The 23282-nt window shown below is 36.3% G+C and overlaps 1 protein-coding gene across 1 annotated transcript; it reads left to right on the plus strand.

The window, feature by feature from the left end:
- Nucleotides 1–18439: 18439 nt before the first annotated feature.
- Nucleotides 18440–23053, plus strand: LOC111635569 (acetylcholinesterase-like). The gene is made up of 3 exons (XM_023380568.1): nt 18440–18472; nt 19872–21369; nt 22876–23053. Exons 2-3 carry the CDS (start codon nt 19880–19882, stop codon nt 23018–23020), a joined length of 1635 nt encoding a protein of 544 aa, XP_023236336.1. The 5' UTR covers nt 18440–18472; nt 19872–19879; the 3' UTR covers nt 23021–23053.
- Nucleotides 23054–23282: the final 229 nt, after the last annotated feature.

Raw genomic sequence — 23282 nt, forward strand, 5'->3', positions numbered from 1 at the left:
TCCTGTACAGGTGTGATACCACACACACTACACAAAAGCCTGGGAACATTAGAATTGAGTAGAAATACATACATAACACTACAGAAGGCCACTATATTGAATACATGCCACATTGTTAGGAAATTCCTGAATACAGACACTGACACACTTATTTAATTTTAGTTTTGTTTTGGTTGCTATGCCTTGGCTCTAGTCCGGCATAGTACACAGCCACCGGTTTAAGCCGAGTATTACCCACTAAACCCAACATAATAATAATAATAATAGGTTCATGGCATTATGTAATTCTATTAATAGTATCATATCATACGTTTTTGAGGAAAATAACATTTTGGTGTGACGTGTTGAGTCATAGGTGTGCCGCAAGAAGAAAAATGTTGCGGAACATTGCTCTAAGCCACTCTAAGCAAAAAGTTTTTTATATCTCAATATGATTAACATTCTACAATAGTAGAATGTTAATCATATTGAGATATAAAAAACTTTTTGTAGTTAAATTATATTTTGTTTGGAAGTAGGTGTCCAAAATATTAAAATTTCACAAATTATCTGTAGTCAATAGTACTATGAAGTCTCTTTTTGTCAGGTATGCATTGGCATACCTGACAAAAAAATTTTGGAATCTTCAAATTTTCAAAAGTTTGGGGAAAATAAATGTCTCCACTATACATTTAATCAATGATAAAAGTAGCTAAAATAAAGTGTCTTTCAAATCACAGCTTTTGATATTTGTCTCTGCTATTGTTTGCACAAATATAGTATATATTAGAATTGATCATAAAATAAGTGAATGACAAAAACAACTTTAATCAAAGTGTCACAGTTGTTAAGGCAATTGTTCCAGCTTCCACCAGGCAATGGATGCCATGCTGAAAGAAGCTGGTGAGCTGCTGTGAACACCAGTTCTCCACTGCATTCCTCACCTCATCATCTGACCGAAACCAGCATCTTTCAAATCTTTCTTTAATGGACCAAACATGCTGCAGTCACTGCAGCTGAGGTTGAGGCTATATGTGTCGATTCTATTGAATGAGATCGTCAACCATTTGAACAATTCCAAAATTCCCAGTCACCACTGATGGTCAACCAGAACGAGGATTATCCTTTGTTGATTGACAGCTGCCTGCAAACTTCACACACCAGTTGAAAATGGCAGTGTGCGAAAGGCTGTCTGCTCCACATTCTCCTTCATTTTCCAGATAATGGTGGCTAGCTTTTTGCATTCTGCAGCCAAAAACTGTATTACAGCTCGTTAGGCACCTCTGGAGGAGTCCATGCTGTCAGTTTGGTCATCTGTGGCTTAAACCAAAACCTATAATGAAGCATTGCACTATGATTGTGGTTTGACATGCATCAGCATCACAGCTTCTTTATATGCAGTGTTGCCAACACTATTTTTAGCAGTATTGCCAACAAAAAATAAATCTACTTATTTTATGATCATCCCTAATATATTGTGGCTTATACCATAATTTTAAGTTATTATAGAATATTCTAGATTGTAGTTTCTGTCCTTGATTCTTATAATTTCCTGTTTCTAGAACTTTCTCCTGCCCTTTATTTCTACTTCACTCGGTTGTTGATTGACATTCTGAACTGTCCCATGGGGAGAGTAAACACCTGAGGGTCCAAATGTGGAAGTAACGGTTTTTCGGCAAAGGGAGGCAGAGCTCAGATGAGATGGAGATGGCAGAGAGAGAAGGTTGATCTGGACCATAGTGAAAAACCTAGGTGTTTCCAGAACGTTTCATGCCACCAGAGTCTTAAGGCTTAAGACAATCGTTGATAAAGATAATCTGTTATCCCCAGAAAAAAAAAAATATATGACAATACCCCAAAAGGAAGGATGAAATCCCACCAGGAATCAATTAAAATAGTCATCTCAGAAACAAAAGGATCTACTGAGTATGGATACCCCCTTTCCTTTCTGTCTATTTTAATTTTCCATTCCACATCTTCAGGCATAAGTTAGTTTTAAAAAGTAAATTTTTGTAATATATATTGTGCCCTTTTTTATTATTGTAAATGTAAAACCTCTTTGTTTGTCACGCAGGTCCACATGCTGGACCCTTTTGTTCTTGAACAGAGCTGGGCAAATGCCCTAGAGTTGGTGTCCAAATCCCTTTTATTGCATTGTGTTATCTCAATAAATTTATTGTTATTTCATTTATGCTGTCTCAGTATTGTTGTATTATCACCTTAGTGGTGATCGGGCACAATTGCACTTTTCACAACATCAATTGATGAAAGATTTAAGTATCATCGATTAACATTCTAACTTCCTGCTAGTGGTGTTAACTTCAAAATAAGATCACAAAATGTAACTTAAAATTATCAATAGGTATGTCTAACAGCATCATGCTAAAGTTTGGCGGGATCCGGGGGCATGCTGGAACAGTGTACAATTTGTCTGATGCACATAGGCATCAGGATAAAGGTGCCAAAGATTTCAGGCAAGGAGTAAATACTTAAAAAATTTATTCTGATCCTAGTTTTAACAAATGAATAATTTCATAGTTTAGTGTAGACAAGTAAAAACTTGAACTGGTGTGAGAATACTGTTTACAGAACAATGCACGTTCGAAATTTTTTAATCTTGTTCAAACTCACATTTGCTCCAAACATACCAGGTCTGTTCAAAAAGTATCAGACCTTTGGTCGGCAAAAAGAAATTTATTGATTTTGAGGTACAAAACCCTAATCCCCTTCAAAGTAGTCTCCTTGGTAGTGTATACATTTCTCCTAGCGTTCCTGCCATTGCTGGAAACATTGCTGGAACGCATCTTTTGGAATGGCCATCAGCCGGTCCGTCGCATTCCGAACGATGTCTTCTCTCGACTAAAATCAGGTTCCTTTTAGCGGCATTTTCAGCTTGGGAAATAGCCAAAAGTCACACGGAGCCATATGGGGAGAGTACGGAGCGTGGCAAACCACAGGAGTGTTGTGTTTGGCGACGAAAGCCCGAATCAGATGCGCAGAATGGGCGGATGCGTTATCATGATGGAGCTGCCAAGTTTTGATCAACCACAGATCCGGTCGTTTGCGTCGCACAGCATCAGAAAGACGACAAAGGACCTCCTGGTAGTATTCCTTTGCGATGGTTTGGCCTCATGGTGCATACTCACGATACACCACCCCACGAGAGTCGAAAAAACTGTCAACACGACCTTGATATTGCTGCGGACCTGCCGCGCTTTTTTTGGCCTCCAGGATCGTCCCCGAAAGCCTGCTGAATCTTGCAAATGGTTTATGCTTGGGTATCGCCAAGATTTTTGGCAAAATTTGATGTAATATCGCTCACGTTGTTCAGTCATTTTCCAACTTAGTGGAATCCGACGAGAGCTTGCTACATGTCCTCACTCATAGGCCGACTGCCAACGACTAACGCTTCCTGCAGGCGGAAAAAAATTCAGGGCTGTGCATGACTGTCCCCTCCACAACTCCACCGAAAGAGGCCTCCCGTGAATCATTGGTTTACGCGGAAAAAATAAAAGTCCGATACTTTTTGAACAGACCTCGTACGTAATAAAATCTGCTGCAGATTTTAACTTTTTTCTATATTCTGCTGTTACAGTGTATGATCTTATCATTAATTAAAAACTATCGGTTGTAAATTTTTGTAATTAGACATAGGACGGTGAAGTGCAGTGCATCGGTAATAACATAATAAGAACAATAAGCGAATTTGAACTTCGTCTAAGGTAAGTTGTTCATTCTTTTCTCACATATTTAACATAATATATTTCGTATTTTTAAATTTTGTTAAACTGTGAAGAAAAAATTAAATTTTTACACTTGTAGATATTTTGCTAAAATTTATATATATTGTTTTAATAATTAGACATTTTTTAATATTAAGTTTTATTTTAAGTTAGTAAATTTATACATGGAATATTCATTGTAAAAATTGCATTTTGTATTAAGTTTTCTTTAGGTATATTTTTTTATAGTTAAAAAGTACTGAATTTTAATAAATTTTATTATTAAAATTGGAAATTATTAATAATAAATTTTATTAAAATTCAGTACTTCATCTTTAATTACATGTCCTAAGAGGAAAAATAAACTTTCCAGGTATCAAAATTTTAATAAATGGGAAGAAGAAAGGGAGAAATGGTTTCAGAGTTACTCAATATTTCATTAAAGTAATGAAGAATGGCACAGAGCCAGTTCCTAGTTGTAATAAGGATATTTTTGATACATTCAGTCAGGTGGAAAAAAATTTCAGTAAAAATAGTGAACATACTGAAGAAACTATCACTCACCTGGACAATACAGAAAAAGCAATAAATGAAGATATTGAAGACATTTTCACTATTTCAAAATGTGAAAAATCTACTATTATTATTATTATTGTAAAAGTTAAGAAGGCCGTACCAGAGGCTTAGCCTTAGAAGAGAAGTAAGAAGAGGATAAGAGAGGGGGAGGGGAAGATGGGGTAAGTATGATAGGAAAGTGTGAAGAAGAGATTTGTGAGCATCCAGCACCCTGCTCCGTTTATTGGAACACAAATGAATGTAATACAAAATGTAGGTACATGCCTGAAGAAAAACAATGAAACTGCTCCAATTTGTAGAGTACAACAGACCGCGGATTAAACAAAGATCACAGTAGACAACTCGCGACTTAGCGAATACAAATGTACATGACAGTTTAGACCGAACAAAACATAACATAACATAACATGAACCCCAGCTTGGGGGGACCCTGAAGACCTAGTATTAGTTATACTGGTCCAGGGGAACAAAAGAGGGACAAGTAGCCCGAACCACTAGGCTTGCGCGTATAAAAGAAAGAAAGTTAACCGAACAACCGAACTTAGCGAATACAAATGTATATGACAATTTAGAATGAACAAAACATAATATAACATAACATGAACCCCAGCTTGGGGGGACCCTGAAGACCTAGTATTAGTTATACTGGTCCAGGGGAACAAAAGAGGGACAAGTGGCCTGAACCACTAGGCTAGCGCGTATAAAAGAAAGAAAGTTAACCGTACAACCTTGCCAGGCTATCCAGGCTGGTTGCATTGCTGAGGCAGGTTGCGATGAGCACAAACACAAAGGTAAAATATTTGCCGGCTAGTCTGTTGTCACTGGAGAAGGGAGACCATCTTGGCTTGCGGTGGTCCCTCAGGTAAAGTTGGGAAAAGTGTTTCCTGTTTTGAGAATGAATGTCTTGAAGGCAGTTGTTGTAATGTTGTTAGTAAGGAAGTCCTGACTTCGACAGGGCCAGTGGAACCCCTGAGAATACATTACATGCTTGAGCTGCTTGCGATGAGTGACGTGTTTAACACAGGTAAACAAAATGTGTTCTGGAGTTTCATCTTCTTCCTGGCATTCACAAATACTGGTCCCTTTGTTTAAGAACCTGTTGAGATATTGTTTGAAGCCACCATGACCAGTAATGTACTGGGTAATATGAAAATCAGGATTGAAGTGGCTCAATTTATCCCTCCCTTTGACGTCCGGGAAAAAGTTGAAGGTCACTCTGCCTGTCGTCTCCGTGGCCCACCTCTCTTGCCACCTGTTGATTGTGAATTCTTTGAGCTGGTTCTTTACCCAGTTATAGGGAACAAGCGAGAAGGTTGGACCATTTAAATGACTTATAGCTTTCTTTGCCAGAAAGTCTGCTTTGTCGTTACCTATTTCTCCAGAATGCCCTTTTGTCCAATGAAAGTGTACTTTGATGTGATTACTTTTCAGATTAGACACCATGTGGATGATATCTTTTATTAGCTTGAATTTAGTGTTCATTGCTTTTATTTGGTGAAGAGCCACCCTGCTATCGCTAATAATTGTTATTTCTTCATTGGTCCTGTTATTGATTGTCCTCTGAATATGCTCCAGGGATTTGAGGATGGCCAGACTCTCTGCCTGATTTATTGTACAGAAGGGGCCTAGTTTGTAATAGGCTTGATGAACCACCCTATTGTTACAATCTATTTCTACAAAAGCTGCACCCACCCCCATTGGGCCTTTTGACCCATCTGTGTAAAACTTTGTAGCTATGTTCTTGTTTTCATCTGTGCAAAGTACCACATCTGGGGGATCAGTGGCCAGGTGCATTAGGTAGTAGTCGCTGAATCTATCAGATCCATGGTTGTGGATTTTGACTGCAATGTCTTTCACTTGGGTAGGGGTGGTCTCAGATATGGCCAGCTGATCAGAGAAATGCCTAAGTTGGAAGTCCCAATACCTTTTCGAGGCTTTAAGGTCAAGGGGGACAGAATTTGCAATCACTTGCAGCCCGCTAGTTGGGGCCGTGCGATAGGCCCTGCACACTGTGATGAGACAGCTTCGTTGAATGGCGAGTAATTTCCTTCTAATTTGTTGTTTTCTTGTTGCATACCCCCAAATCTCAGCCCCATACAGGACTGCTGGTTCTATTGCACAGTGGTAAATGAGTGAAGAGCTTTGGTAACTCCGATCCCAAAGGTTCCTGCTAATGGATCTCAGTGCATGAGCCATAATGATGGCTTTTTGTTTTATGTATTCTATGTGCAACGTCCAATTCATTAGACAATCTACTTGAAGCCCTAAGTAACTTATTTTATCGGTGCACTTAATCTTTTCATCCTGTATTGTAATCCTCGGCTTATTGTAGAGTGGATTCACTCTCGGAAACAGTGCACATTGGCATTTTTTAGTATTGATGATAAGTTTATTTTCAATAGTCCAGTCTTGTATCATCTGGAGGAACTGGTTCATCTCTCTTGGAAGAACCTCCTGGTTCCTATGGGACAATAGTACGAGGGTGTCATCGGCAAACCCTATTATCTTAGCTCTCAAATTTCCATGTGTCTTGTCCTGTATGCATAATAAGCTGTTGTACAGTATTAACCAAAGAAGGGGGCCAGAACTCGACCCTTGGGGGCAACCTCTCGTGATTTGTTTAGTGGTCATGTGGCCTGGTAAGCCCAGCCTAGCTTGCCGATTGGATAGAAAGCTCCTATAGAGCCCTAGAATGTTGGAAGGGCATTTAATGTTCTTTAAGGCTAAAACGATAGCAGGCCACCAGGCATGATCAAATGCTCCTTTTATATCTATGGATACTGCTAGGGTGTGTTGATCCTTTGTCTTAGACTCCTTTATGGTATTTACTAGTTCCTGGAGGGCCAAGGTAGTGCTCTTCAATTTTCTGAATCCATATTGTTGAGGGTGAATGATCTTGTTAGTTTCAGTATGATGCTGAAGACGCCTGGCCAAGAGAGAGTCTAGAATTTTGCCCAATATTGGGAGCAAAGAAATGGGGCGATAATCAGTTGGGGTGGTGGGCGTAGCACATTTTGGTATCAACCTGATAGTAGCTATCTTCCAGCTGACTGGGAAGTATTTCATCTGTAGACACTTATTATATATAACTAAAAAGTGAGCTGGAATAACATTGAAGGCTCTTTTTGCCATTTGACCTGTGATGGCATCTGGTCCTGGTGCCTTTTTGATGTTTATTTTCTTAAAGAGTGCTGCTATTTCAGTCATTGTGAAATTTTTGTCGTCTTNATAATTAAGGTTTCCATGCTGGATGTTTACCGTTGCATGATATTTGCTGCTTAAGTGAGGATGGAATTGGACCTGTAAGTTAGAGTTGAAGACCACGACAGCTGCCAGAGTAGGCCCATGGTGATTTATCTCGAAGACCCTACTTTTCCCCAAGAGTGCAGTTTTATTTTTATATGTGTAGGGCTCTTGCAATACAGCAATGTCAATGTTGAGGATGGTAACATCCCTAGAGAGTTGCGAGGCTGCCGCTTTGCTTTTTTGCAAGTTGGCTTGTAAAATATGAAGGTTGTGGGGGGGAGGAGTGCAGTGGGTGGTTGCATTCACAGTGTTATTTGCCGGACTAGAAGGAGTAATAGTGTTACTGTCCATAGTTCGTTTGCATGATAGCCGTTGCTTTCATTTTTTGCAGGATTGGGCATTTCTGATCAAATGCGTTGTGTACCATGTTTTCTCTTTTATTCCTATCAGATGTTTCGTAGGCTTCACTGCAGTTTATGCATTTGGGTGCTTCTCCCTTGTGCGGACAGTTAAGATATCTATGCTCCCCCCACAGTGGCTACAGGTAACAAATTGGTCACACTCCCTAGCATAGTGGCCGAAGCCGCAGCACCTATAACATCTTAAAATGAAGACATAATCATCCACCCTAATATTGCTCCATGATAAGGCAACATATTTTTGAGAAATCATGATTTTCCTTAAGTCTGGTGTAACCGTTAGTATTATATGTCTACACTTATCTTTGACGTTTCCCTTTTGTAGGAAAGTTGTTATTTTGCATTGTTCCATAAATTTTGTTTGAGTCATGTTTCCTCATATTTTATTCTGACCGTAAAGGGTAGGTAAGATGTCCTTGTCCCCAATATATTCCGGCATGTTGAGCAAGATTAATTTGGGTTGTTGTCCCTGTGAGAGTTTGGTATTTAATTTTTTGCAAAGTTCGGGAACTTCCTGAACCGCTTGCTGTAGCTTGGCCCCATCATTTTCCGAACCCACTCTAACACATACTCCATTTCCTCTTATGTTCCGAATAGATTTGATGTTAACACCCAGTTTTTGTGGTTCTATCTTGGCTCTCAGTGTACTTGTTATCTCTTCTGATGCATGAACTATACCCTCTTCGCCCGGTTTGGGGTAGAGGAGAAGAGCCACTCCTCCCCCTGGGCCCTCCCTGTTTATTTTTCCGGTAATGGTCTTGGTAATTGTTTTCGTGGTCACACTTTGGTTGACATTTGTTTTAACAATATCAGCAAAAGTCTTTTGCATGCCAGTGCTATTGGTCTGAGTCTTCCCTCTGATTTCTTTAAGTATACCGACTATTTGGTGGAAACACCCATGTAGCTTCATTACGCTGTCTCTTATCTTGGCCCTTTGTTGGGTGTTGGGCCCCGATCTAAGAGATGGGGGACAAAGCTCCATTACCCTATCTACCAGGGTTGCTGCTTCCTTAATAATGCGGCTTTCGATAGAAGGATCCGTTGCTGGGGGCAAAGAACTATCCAAGGATGACTCCTCCATAGGTCTAACAAGCACCTGTGGAAGAGTACCCGAAGTGTTATCCATTAAAATTTGTGAACAAATGCGTAAAGTAAAACTAATTCCTGAAGCCACTAAAACGTTGAAACGACCGTTAGCCACGCCTAGACAGTTAACGGTCCGCGCGTTGTTTGCTATGGAAACGTAAGTCCGTTAAATGGAGGAATGCTGCAAAATTCGCTGAATTTTTAACTTGCTATAGTTTAAAAAGTATTATGATTAAAATTCCCAATTTTTCATGAAAAGTTACTGAAGCAATCTACTTCCGAATGATGGCAATTTTGTTGACGGATGGAAACCCTGGGGCCCGATGGAGCCCGCCGAAACCCGACGATATAAAAGATAAAAATGGCGAAATAATGAAAAGTACTGGTCCTAGGAACCCCAAAATTTCAGAATTACTCACAGTTAAAACTGTCTACAAGGTCCAGTAAGAATTTCCGGTAAAACGATCTCTACCGTCCGGATATTCGGTTCCGAAAATCCCAAACTTCAAACGTCCGTAACCGTCGAAATCCTTAGCTCACCTTTACAATTTTGGTATCGTCTTGGTCCTTACGAAATCCCGAATCGATCGATATAACAAACTTCACTACACTAGTTAAATCCAAGGAGAAACTGCGCGAAATCCAGGAGCCCAATTTAGCACAACCACACAGCTATAACGCTTTCGCGATCTTTTTGCCAATCATCTACTAACTGTTGTCAGAAAAAATGATTTGAATTAAAAAACCGTGACTTTTGTAGGTACGGCAGATCGACACTACAGTTAATCTGGACCTGATGTACAGTACGTACTGTGTCAAGCATGATTCTCGGATTCTGTCTGTTTATGTTTGTTCTCAGGAAAGAAAATGACAGACAGACGGACAGAAGACAGAAATTTATTGGTATATAACTTTTTCAAATTACATCCCAACTAGCATCTGTCATTTTTTATACCCTTTTGTTGAATTTCAATTCCTAACATTGGATGATGCAAAAAATAAGTTTATTTTTAGTTGTGATCAATCAATTAATCTACTAAGCCAATAATTTGGTATTTATGGAGTGAAGCAACATAACACGTAGCAAATGAGGGTACTTTCAGAGAAGACTTTCAATAATAATCTGGTAATATCAATATTTAGGTGTTAAAAACGAAGAAAACGTAAAAATCTAGTAGTCCCTGACAACTATGAAGTACCGGTTTCTATTTTCACTTTCAGGAAATGGTCTCGCAACATCTAACGCTATTTGTTTCCACAGGGCTCCAACACTGTACATCCTTATCGCACCTCTACTGTGAGTTCGAGGTTCCTTCACGGCCACGCAACTGGTACATCTGCGACACCATTCCTCCACATCATCACGACAGTAGATCCAATAAAATCTCTCGCAGATCTTCAGTAAGATCTTCTTCACCCCCATATGGCCTCCAGAGCACCCGTCGTCGTAAAGTTTTAGGACCTCTGGAACTTTTCTTTTTGGAACAACCATTTTCAGGTGGTAGCTGTCCCCTTGGGTATTTTCCCACTTATGGCACAATATCCCATCCAGTAGCTCTTTGTAACTGGACTAGGGTTGCCACCTCAGAACTTAGTCTCGCCAGGAGACAATGATTTAAGAAACAGAAAAAAACCCATATGCCTACATATAGTTTTTTTTCATTTATATAAATCCCATAAAAACAATTAAGTGTTAATCTTGCGTCATTAAAGGTTGATTAAAATCGCGATAAAATTTTTTCGCGCGGGTAAAAATTTTTGAATTAAAAAATATACACAGTAAAACCTGTCTATGGTGACCACTCACTATTCCTTCAAAAAGTGGTCTTTTAGACAGGTGGTCATCCAATACAGGTGGTGCTGTAATACTGTATTTCCATATGTATTTTGCGCACTTTTTAGCCATTTCTACTAAGCAAAACTCGAGGCGAGCAAAAATAAGCGAATTTTTTCAACGATAGGGCTATATTAGTACTGTATTTTATTCTTATCGGATAACCCAATTTACAGGAGTNATATATATATATATTTCTTTTTTGAGGGTCCAACAGACCGTTTGTTATGTAATGCTATTTAACCTGTTCAAGTCTAACTCTAACTATATACTATAACTTATCATTAATCATCAACCAACATGAACACTGATTATCAAACTATCAGCTATGTACGCTATATTATTTCACTCTTAATTAATTAATAGACATCTCTTGACAGAACAGTCACAAGAAAGAGTACATCTACAGAGCATGCAGCAGCACTGCGCCTATGCCAGTTATAGACGTTATGTCTTTAAGCCAACGACTACCACACTAGTAATTCGGTACACGGGGGAAGAAATATATGCGACAGTTTGCATATAATTTTGTACATATTCATTTCAACTTGCACAACCCGGAGAGATATTAATTAACCCCGGAGCCCGGAGATAACTCACTCAATCCCGGAGTCTTCGGGTCAAACCCGGACAGGTGGCAACCCTAAACTGGACTCATAGCTGCAACATCACTACAGTTGAGCCTAGGAGCATCAGCCTTCAACCACTCGAGGATCAGCTTAATGTGCGCATCTTTTTCCTGAGCCAGTTGTAAGGTTTCCTTCCACTCGTTATTAATCTCCATTCTCAGCATTTGCGCAGGAACAATTTCTTTAGCCTCTTGTCTGACACAGTGGGTACAGTCATCAGCACAAAGCTTTCTTGACAAATTGTCAGCATTACCATGCGTTTTTCATTTTACGATGTTCAGTCACGAAGTCGTACTCCTGTAGCAGCTCTACCCACCTTGCTAATTGTCCTTCTGGATTCTTGAAATGTAAAAGCCACTTCAACGCAGCATGAAGTGGCTTTTGCTTATTAACTTCTGTATGCAAACTTCTGTATGTTTTTGCTAATTAACNGCTGACGTCTGATCATTTTTAATTGTAAATTTTACCTATTGTTCCTGTAGCAGCTCTACCCACCTTGCTAATTGTCCTTCTGGATTCTTGAAATGTAAAAGCCACTTCAACGCAGCATGAAGTGGCTTTTGCTTATTAACTTCTGTATGCAAACTTCTGTATGTTTTTGCTAATTAACTTCTGTATGCAAGTGGAATCTTTGTCCAAGCAAGTAGTTGCTAAAATGTTGCAAGGTTTTAACTATGGCAAGTAATTCCCTTCTCGTCATGCAGTATTGGATAAGACTTTGCTGAAGTAGGCTATAGCCAATTTTTAATCTCCTTTTCATTAAGACAAAAACTCTGCTGAACCCCGTGTTACTCGCATCCGTGTCAACAGCATAGTCATTTCCAGTGTCAGGGTAGCCCAAAATTGGCGTGTTGCACAGACGCTCGTTTAATTCTTGGAATGCAATCACAATCCTTGTTCCAGCAAGAATCATGTCTTCTGTTCCATAAGCTTATGCAGTGGTTTGGCAATATCAACAAAATCCTTCACAAACCGACGATAGTAGGAGAATAAACTCAAGAAAGCTCTCTCCTTCTTTTGGAACTGGCCAATCTTTTACGGCGACGATTTTATGCGGGTCTGTCTGCACCGTGACAACATGTCCCAAAAATTTAACTTGCCGTCTAAAGAAGGCGCATTTTTTGGGAGCTCAATTTGAGATTGGCTCTCGTATTTTCAATAACACTCGTTCCAGGTTTTCGAAGATGATACTCATATGAGCCTACGATAATTATGTCATCCAAATAGACAAGAGAGGCGACCCTACTCAATCCAGTGAATACTAGCTCCATAAGTCTTTCGAAAGTAGCTGGGGCATTGCAGAGCCCAAAGAGAAGACCTTAAATTGCCACAAACTCTTTCCTGTGGAAAATGCAGACTTCTCTTTTTCTCTAGGGTCTATTTCCACCTGCCAGTAGTTCACTACCCTGAAAAGTGGCTTTTTAGGTCCAGGGTACTGAATCACTTCATTCCTGTCAGGGTATCCAATGTGTCATCGATCCTCGGCAGCGGATATCTGTCCTTCTTCGTAACATTGTTCAATCGACGATAGTCTACACAGAAACGCATGCTGCCATCCTTCTTCTATACCAGGACTAGATAAGAGCTCTATAATGCCATTCCTCACCATTCCCTGAATCATGGCATCCATCGCCTGTTCACGTGCCATCGGTAGCTTTCTCAGTGGCTGACGGATCGGTAACTCGTGTCCTGTTTTTATTTTGTTCCGAAACTATCCAGACTTCCCTATATCAGATGCTTGACGAGAAAATGTCGGCATATACAAGCAACATATTTGTAGCTTTGTTTAGTTCCTCTTAAGACAAATCCTTACGACATTCCTCCAGAAGCGTCGACATATTGAATACGGAATGTTTCATGTTGATCACAGTAGGTTGTTCTTGGCATTTACGCATCCAAGCAACTTCTTCACAGATGCCCATTAAAATGCTTTTTCCAACAACCTGTTCTCTATCACCGAATTTAGAACATATACTGCCGAAACGTTGGTGGCCCTCACCAAGTTGGTGGAAGGTTTGCGCCATCTTCCACGGTAGGCCGTTGTCTAACCCCTCTACGAGGAGTCTACACAACGATTCTTCTGATCAGCGTTATCTGGTAGTCTAACTGGTACGATAGTTTTTGACCTTGGGAGAAAAACAATCATATTCAAGCAGTGCGCTTCACTTGATGATGCACCTTCCATAAAGTGTTCTGCCGAACTGCATTTTAAGACTCCCTGCTTGACGTCAATCTCACAATGATGTTCTGTCATGGAGTCCAAGCCCAGAATACAATTGTCCCCTATATCGGCAATAAAAACGTTATGCCGATAAATCTTGGCTAGTTGCAATTCCACCTCCTTCTTGCCTCGGACGAATATGTGATGACTGGTCGCTGTTATAAGACAAATTCGATCATGACCATTGAAGTAGCCCCCACATCCATGATCTTCACTTCAGCTTTGGCAATTCGATCCTCATGCCATAGGACCTGCTCTTCATGGTGCTCAATCTGCTTCTTGATTACTTTTAAATCGCTGCCAATCGTGGCATGCAGTTCTTTCAGTTGACGTGCCTGCTATTCTTGATTTTGCTGTAACTCTTTTTGCATATCTTTCAACTGACTAGTCTGCTCTTGTAACGCTGCCAACAATACGGATAGGTCCAGCTTAGCCGGTGCTGGAGTAGCACCGGATGTGCTGGCAATCATCAATCAATATTTTTTATTCAGGTACAGTATACATACTCGACACTGCGGAGCATGCCGATTGAAATATATACACCACCACTAGAGGGCTTGAACCTGATACAGATGGTATAAAACTTGGCAGTTGGTGAGATTTACTTAATTTTTTAATGTTAAGGCGTCAGATACCTAAAATGAAAGGTTGACGTCTGATCATTTTTAATTGTAAATTTTACCTATTGTTATTCGTTTTTATGAAGTGATTTCTTCAAACCAATGTAAAAGGGTACTTCTATGGTGTATGAAAAAAGGATTAATCGATAGACTCAAAAATTAATTAAATAATTTTTTGTACATAGTCTGAATCTCTAATTGATAATTAGAAGAAAAATATCCTGAGTTTATCATGAAATTGAAATATATACAGTAAAATGACAGTTGTATCGCGGTTACAAAATGTGAAGCAGAGTAAGTAAATGATAACATATTAAAACTAGTAAATACAAAAGTAAATCAAAACGGTACAAATAATAAGATCCAATATACAATGGCTTGTAAAGAACAGATAAAGTAACGTATATACAGTGGGTTTGAGTACAAATTAGTAGAATGAAATACAATAATAAGTACGATATAATACAATAAAATTAAAAATAAAATATAAAATGCAATAAGAGTACAATAATATAATAAAACATAAACAAGACAGTGAAGATAATTATAAAATAAACGCGAGGAAAAAAACAATATATATATACAGGGCAAGTGCAGCAAGAGGCTGCAGAGGTGACAGTGGATTACATAAATGTACAGTACTGTACTTCTCACTCCACTTGGCAGTAATTGCGTCACTCTATGAAACATGAGATGACGGCGACGCGATGGCGCCAAGTGGAGAGCAAGTATTACAGATTAGCTATACTTCTGTTGCAGCTAAAGACTTGTTGCTCGTTCAGTTGACTATGCGATTTATCGCAAGAAGCGGCGAGTAACGATTTGTTTGTAGCGCGAAGGAAAGTCGCTGGTGCGAAAATGACGTAATGAAAGAGCATTTCCGACTGTAATTTTTATAGGAGAACGATGATATCTACGTAGCATACATTTATGCTAAACAGATTAAACGTATTAAATGAATTTTTTTCAACGAAATCTGAAACTTATAAGTTTAATAATATCTGTCAAAAACGACATTAATTTGTCGATAACTCATTACTTATTTTTTATAATTAAATGAAATTGAATTATCGAGAGTGTAAAGCCTTTGTGACGGGCGAATTGCCCTCTAATCGTCGGATCGGTAGGATCCGCTCACTCTGTCGGTGGATGGCTATATAGGAAGAAATAAAGATGTGAGTGGGAACGAAAGTGGCGAGTAAGTTGGATCAGGGTGTGTACAAATTGAATGTGTCATTTACAATCATAAAACATTTAATACATAAACAGCAAAACAGTATAAAGTCTACGAATGAAACGAAATAAGATATAACTGAAATAAACAAGATTCACTTCAATTTAACTCTAAATACTGAACGAGGGCAATTTTACATAGTTTTACGTAATCTGATCTGTGACCTCTATATATAGAGACGAAGGAGGGCTGGATGGTAGCAAGATGGAACTTCTACGCCTGAATGCTGAAGATTCGCCCCTAATTTTTTAGGGGCGAATCTTCGAGTGGCTGCCCTCTTGTATACGATCCTCTTTTCTATGACCGTTGTGGATTATAGTCGTTCCATCTCTACGGCCGTCTTTCCTCTATGGAAGTTTCTGTCGTACATGGTAAGTTCTTTGGAACCATGGACTATCTCAAATAAAGGGAAAATGTACTTTTTCTAAAAAAAAATTATCCCAATCACACTTCGCGATTTGCATCATCTGACGGGATGAACTGGTATCTAACAGGATATTACATCTGACTCAGATAACAGATGTTCTGCAGAGATGTGTGATAAAATATTATAATTATAAAAAGGAAGTTTTACAACCCTTCAACATAGGTCTCTTCCAAATAAGGTGACAAGTGTGTTATTTTAATGTTAAATTATTTACTTTAAATTATTGATTATTTTATCAAATTTCTAACTCATAAAACAAAATAATTCGTTACTCTCGAATCCTCACACCTTACACCACTTCTATTTATTGTGTGGTGGTCTTTACAGCAACGTGCCAAGAATAATTTGTAAAGCGATAAGCAAGTTAATTATTGAACATTTTCAGGAAGGGAAGAAGATTGAGAGATCTCTTCATCTTCAAAGTGTGTTATCAACACATCAAATCGATATGAGCAAACAGCGTTTCCCCTACAAACCCAAAGGGCGTCCACGACGGACTACTACAGAAAATAAAAGGCTAAAGAAGCATTAAAAGAGGAACTTATTTAAAACAGCTGGCATGCATAAAGCCGATCTCTGTTTAAATGTATCGACTGATACTATAAAAAAAAGTATGTAACATTATAGTATAATACATAGACTTCCAAATGATCATTTTATATACATCTTACGAACGTATATTTTTTAAGACTACTAGTTCACTTCCGAGAGAGAAGCTGCTGGTGTTGGAAGGTCAACGCCAGCAATGGACAAACTCCCAATAGGAAGTCGTCGTATAAGTTTTTATACTGTTTCGCCTTCCATATGTTTTATATGATAATCCTTACTGGTAAATAGATTATTTAATTGGTATTTAAGATTAGAAATAGATTAGCATTGCAAATAAGGTTACGTATTGAAAACTGTATACTACAGTTCTTCACAAAATTTTCACTAATGTAAGCTCACCTTATCAAAAGCAAACGAAAAACCTGAAAATATATTACGTGATACAATTGAAAAGAATATTTATGTGTAAATCTTTATGTAATAATACGTAATTTATGCTTAAACATATTAAGATATGTGCATTCTATATACATGGTGTATCAGAATGACGTTTTAAAAATTTGGGGGATTGTAGAGGATGAAATTTTGAATGTTTTGATATCAGGAACCCATAGCCGGAAATGTGATATAAAGTTTTTACAGCACTTTGCACTTTACAGTCGGTATGCTGAATGAAACAGCAGAATACAGTATTTATGACAAGTTTTATTGACAAAACAGTAGAGTACAATCAAACTGTACATCGAATCAGTGGCTGCACTACTTTAGAGTAAATGTACAATGTGATGACCACCAACTTCGTTACATAATGTGCAACGACGAACCATGTCTGTAAGATGCCACGCTCCCCTCTAATGGTATTAAATGCTGTAAAGATGCACTCTGTAAGCTCATGAACTGTTCCTACAGATGTTGCGTACACAAGGGACTTTACATAACCTCAGAGGAAGAAGTCAAGAACAATAACAAGACGTCAATGGACGAAAGGGTAGCTACCAAAGTAAAGGACGGTCAAGCACTTCCTACCGCTGTAGAAACTTTATATTACATTCCCGGATATGGGTTCCCTATATCAAAACGTTCAAAATTTATCCTCTATAATCCCCAAATTTATAAAATGTCATTCTGATACACCCTGTATATTATATCAAGTTAAATATATTACATTATATAATCGAATAATTGTGATATCTACACAATGTTGGGCGGCTAGTTGTAAATCATAATTTGTATATAGTTTGTATATATTTCTGCATAATTTGTAATAGTTGTAAATCATAATCATAAAAAAGTATTTGATTTTTTGTGAGATTTTACTCTTTGATTGAATATTTATCGCAAATATCACATGAAGTTTTTTTGGATATCTCTGTAAGTGTCGATAATTATGTTTTTCGCCAAATATTTACAATAGTTTATATCAAAATGTAGAAAGGATATGTCCAAAACTGAATAGAATTAAATTACAATTCATTAATGAGTTTCAGTAACTGATTCTAAAGTTTCAGTTATTTTTCCTCATAATGAAGGTAAATTTTAATGGTTAAAGGTCGACTGGGTATTGAGAAATAGAAGCAGGTGGTGTGTTATATCTCGTGTGGGGTGGGACTTTTATCTGTTATTAGCATTTACAATAGAAACAAAGAACGTCTTTGTTTCTGTTGTATGCTGGGAGAATGAAAATAAGATTGTAAGAAAAAAATTAAATATTAATTAAATAAATTTCAAATATTATGCATTTATACTTTTAATAAACAACTTAGGGATAAGTTAAACATATGAAAGTATGATTATCAAACGTCACCATTTTAGCTTCCTATCTTAAAGTTGATATATTTGTAAAACCTTATCATTCGGTGTGCTGATAAAATAATGAAGTTTTTATATACATAATTGAAATCTTTATCATTATACATTCGCACTTATTTAGGTAAGAAAATTTTCAATTTATAGTGCCATGTGGAAATACAGTATTTTTAAAAAGAAAATTTTTTATATGTATTTAATAATTTTTCACTTAACATAAGAAAAATTAAATTACATGTGGCAGTTACTGTGCTAAAATTACATTTATATTGATAGGGTATTCTGAAAAGATAGCAATCGTTAATTGTAGAAGTGCTTTTGTGTTAATTAAAAACTTTGCAGATTTAAAATATAACTATATAAACTGTTATGTTTATGACATGAAAATATATAAACATTTTCAACTTCCTGCCTTAGTAGAGTATTATTTATTCCTGTATTAAATGTAAATAAAAAGTATTTTAAAAGTATTATATTCTTCCGTAGAAAATATACCTTGTATTGTACTACATACATCTATAATTAGTAAACCTATAGTTTAACATAAACAAATTGTGCTCTGCTAATATTTAAATCTTATGATTTATATAGTCTCAAATATCTGTTATGGTAGCTGTTTATTCGTTCATACATATATATGTATGATTTATATAGTGCTTTCCGAGATGATGTTGTTCAGATAAGAATTTTATCTCAATAATACAGTTTTAAAAAGTTAGTTTACAATTCTTTTTACTGAAAGAAAATGTAAGCAGAAAATGAGTAGTATTTTATAAATATTTATACAGCATTATACTTGTCTAACATTTGCTAAAGCTCGTTTCGAGTACATTTTGCTCCTGATTAGTTGACACTAGAAAGTGAAGTAGACGACCACAGTGTCTGGGAATGGATTTTTATTACAAGATCTTGTATTCACTGTACACAGTTGGAAATGGGTTTTGGCTAATGTAAGATCATGTTAAATTTTGTTATAGAAAATATCGAGAAAAAAATAATTCGTTTTTCACCAAAGAACACATCTCAGTTGGATAAATATAGTAAAATGAAGTGTCGGATGTTGACAAAACTGTTTCGTATTCTTCAAAATAAAGTTTATCGTGCTAATTAGCGTTTGTATGCTTAATTACAGATATACGATGAACAGTATAGAATATGTCAATAGCTCTATACAAATACTGTTTAGGCTTACACTTATTCATATTGTGTATTCGTGCAGTATGTGCTGCCGTGTTATGACTGAATAGTTGTATATATTGATGTGTGGAGATAGTTTAAAATACTTTTCAATTTAATTATAGTATTTAATTTTATCTCGTTAAATATTTTTTATGAGATTAAATTTGAAATTTTTATTTGTTAATTATATTTTTAATAAATTATTTTACTTTGTTGTATCAAAGCACTCAAGCAAACACTACTGAAATATGTCAGTTGTCATAAGTTAAAATTTAGTTAGTTACATAAAATACATTTTAATATTTATGAAAGTAATAGTAAAGTTCTCATTTTTTATTTTCTAGGTATAAAAATGAAAAATCTACTCATCATTCTAACTATTATATGTTTGTTGCCAGACTACTTTTGTGATATTATTGTACGAACTTCTAGTGGAAATATACGGGGAAAGAAAATAAATGTTTTGAACAACGATATATATGCTTTTTTTGGAGTTCCTTATGCCCTTCCTCCAATTGGTGAGCTCAGATTTCAAAACCCTCGACCATTCTCTGCATGGAACGGAATTTTAAATGCGACTACAATGTCACCTATTTGTATACAAGATCCAAACTTTCCTATATTCGAATGGGTGCCAGACAAACGCAGATATATGAGTGAAGACTGTCTTTACTTAAATGTCTTGGTTCCTGTTCACAAAACAGAAGACAAGCCATTTTCTACAATGGTTTGGATCCACGGAGGTGGATTCGTTACAGGAAGTGCCAATATGGATGCTCATTATGGACGATTTCTTTCTTCCATCGGAAATGTAATTGTCATTAGCTTAAATTATCGATTGGGTATATTTGGATTTTTCAATTTAGGCAACGCTCAAACAACAGGAAATATGGGAATGTTGGATCAAGTTACCGCTTTGAGATGGATTCATGAAAATGTAGAAAACTTCGGTGGTGACAGAAATAAAATTACTCTTTTCGGGTCCAGCGCTGGATCTATATCTGTAACGCATCATATGATATCACCCTTAACAAAGGGCTTATTTAAAAGAGTTATACTTCAAAGTGGAAGCAACTACAGCCCAATGCTTTCCGCTGATCCAATTAATAATATTAGATTAAGTGAAATGATAGTGAAACGCACAGGGTGTGGATCTGACAACGGATCAAGCACTCAAAGAAGCGAGAACGAAGTGATGAACTGTTTACTTAAATTAAAAGCTGAAAAAATAGCAGCTGCGGAAAGATCTTTTATTGATGATAAGCAAATTACTATAACTTTTGTACCAGAAAGAGATGGCTATTTTCTACCCAATGATCCCATTGGTAATATAGAAAAGGGTTTAATACACGATGTTGAAGTCTTGATTGGAAGGGTACCTGACGAAGGTTCGACACTTCTAGCATACTATAAACCAGAAGTTCTCAATCAAGAACATCCAGTGATGACTAAATCAGAAGCTAAGCACAGTTTGAGCAAATATTATAAAATTGATGGTTCCAGTCTTCAATGTGTTGTTGAAGAATATTTAGGAAATTTGTCAGATGGTGATTATTGGGGTATATTTCAACGTGCGCAAGAAGCGATTGGAGACGGTGTATTAACCTGTCCAATAATAGGTTTAACAGAAAAACTGTCTGAGCATCATCGCGTCGTGTATAGTTATATTTTCAATCACGCTCGAATAAATGCTGGCTACAAAAAATGGGAGAGAGTTTGTCACTTTGCAGAAGTATACTTTGTCTTCGGTATGCCATTCATGTATCCGGAAAGTTACACTCCGGAAGAAGAAGAATTTAGTTATCAAGTCATCAAGCTTTGGTCTTCTTTTGCTAAAAATGGGTAAGGAATATTTAAATTAACTAATAATTAACACATTTAATTTAACTAATAATTAGGTAACATTATAACATTCTATAATAAAGTTTGTTACAATGTTTAAATTTTAAATAAACTTAATAATTTGTTTACTTATAATTAAGTTTAGAATTTTACAGTGCTAGAAAGTTTAAAAATGTTAGGTACAGATTATTAAACAAAAGAAAGAATAGTGCAGAAATGTGATGCTAAAAATCACTTAAGGAATTTATCTTAAATAAAAATTTTTATTTAAGATGAAGGGTGCAGTAAATTTTTACAGGTTATTGGGCTGCAAGTTGAAAAATTATAAACCTATACCTTAGCACTGTCTGCCTGTCTGTCTGTCCGTCCTGAATTTGGAAAACGGAGCTAGATAGATAAAAGCAGAGACCGGATTTGGAAACTATAGGTACAGTAAACCCCGATAAACTGTATTCGAACATCTGATACAAAGCGAGAGGTATGTTATTTTAATTCAAATATTTTCCCCCGAAAGAAATAGATTGATGACCTGCATGACTGTATTGCTAACGAGAAGAGTATGATATATAGAGGTACTACACTACTAATTTGAAGTGAAGAGCAACTTATAGTTTACCGAAGGGAATGTTCTTACTGCTTTTCTTTTTGAAGACCATTTCATTATAATTTTACAATTGAATCAACAACGAATTTGTATGAACATATAGCAGACAGTTTTTCCCGAATACTATCGTCCAAGAGTAAGTTCTTAATTTGACCAACTGCAGCAGAATCAGAATCTTTTATATGCAGAGCTGCAGAGCAAATTCTTTGATTTTTTGAAAATTTTCGTAAAAGAAAATATCAACTATTATAATTAAATAAAAAGATCCTCCTTTCACTACTGTGACTCTGTTACTAGGATCTAATCAGACAAGGGACGCGATCAATCACTGTTTTAGAAGTATTTTATTGTTGATGTTTAAGATGCATTTCGGACATACGCATGTTTGATCTGTATTATAATATAAGCCTTATAAATTCCAATAATTTAAAAATCTAAAATTAAAATATTCTACGTACAAACGCGCAATTTCTTCCAAGATATGGACTTAAAGTAATACAATATTATATAGATTTAAGATAAATCTTACATAAAAATCTAGTTACATATAAAATAATATAAAATCACATTTTTAAATTACCTGTATGACAGTGTTTAATTAAAAAGGAGAGTTACAGTTTGTTGTATTATAGTATCTGTTATATTCAATAAACATTGTAGATTGAAAATAATAATCTGTATAGAGAATAATAGCTTACAAGTTTAAATATTGCATAAAATGTGATAAAATAAAGCTATAGTTATTTTATTTTATTTAAAAAATTAAATTATATTTTAACTTTATAAACAGTTTCGGAGATTAAGAATGAAAAATAATTAGTATGCGTTCATCACTATATAAAATCGGTTAGCTGTATGTTAATAATTTTTTCATGTAACAATGTGTATATATTTATTTTCAGGATACCTTTTTATACAGGGATGAATGAGAAATGGTTACCATTCGATATAGTCCATAGAACTATAATGAATCTGACGCTAGGAAACATCCATTTGCAAAGAGATGAAGTAAAGGAAGAATGCCTTATATGGATGAAAGTATTTTGAATTGTTTTAAACAAAGCCACAATTGACTATAGATAGCACTCTTAATATTTAAATTAATTTCGAATTAAAATCCAACTTTACATCGACATTTTTTACTTTTATTCTTTAAATTAATAAAATATTAATTCAATTAGGCCTATTTAAATATTAAAATCGATTATAAATTTATTATTACTTAAACCATTTTTAATTATAATTATTACTTTTCTGCATTTTTATGGTTTTTAGTTACAGCTCTGAAATTGAACTTAAATTGAACACG

This window comes from Centruroides sculpturatus, unplaced genomic scaffold (assembly GCF_000671375.1).
Source record: "Centruroides sculpturatus isolate CEXI.00-Female unplaced genomic scaffold, Cexi_2.0 scaffold865, whole genome shotgun sequence".
NCBI classification, from domain to species: domain Eukaryota; kingdom Metazoa; phylum Arthropoda; class Arachnida; order Scorpiones; family Buthidae; genus Centruroides; species Centruroides sculpturatus.

Coding starts and splice junctions, on each gene's coding strand:
- LOC111635569 (XM_023380568.1), top strand. CDS start 19,880: ATGAAAAATCTACTCATCATTCTAACTATTATATGTTTGTTGCCAGAC. Junction 21,370..22,875: donor TCTTCTTTTGCTAAAAATGG/GTAAGGAATATT, acceptor ATTTATTTTCAG/GATACCTTTTTATACAGGGA.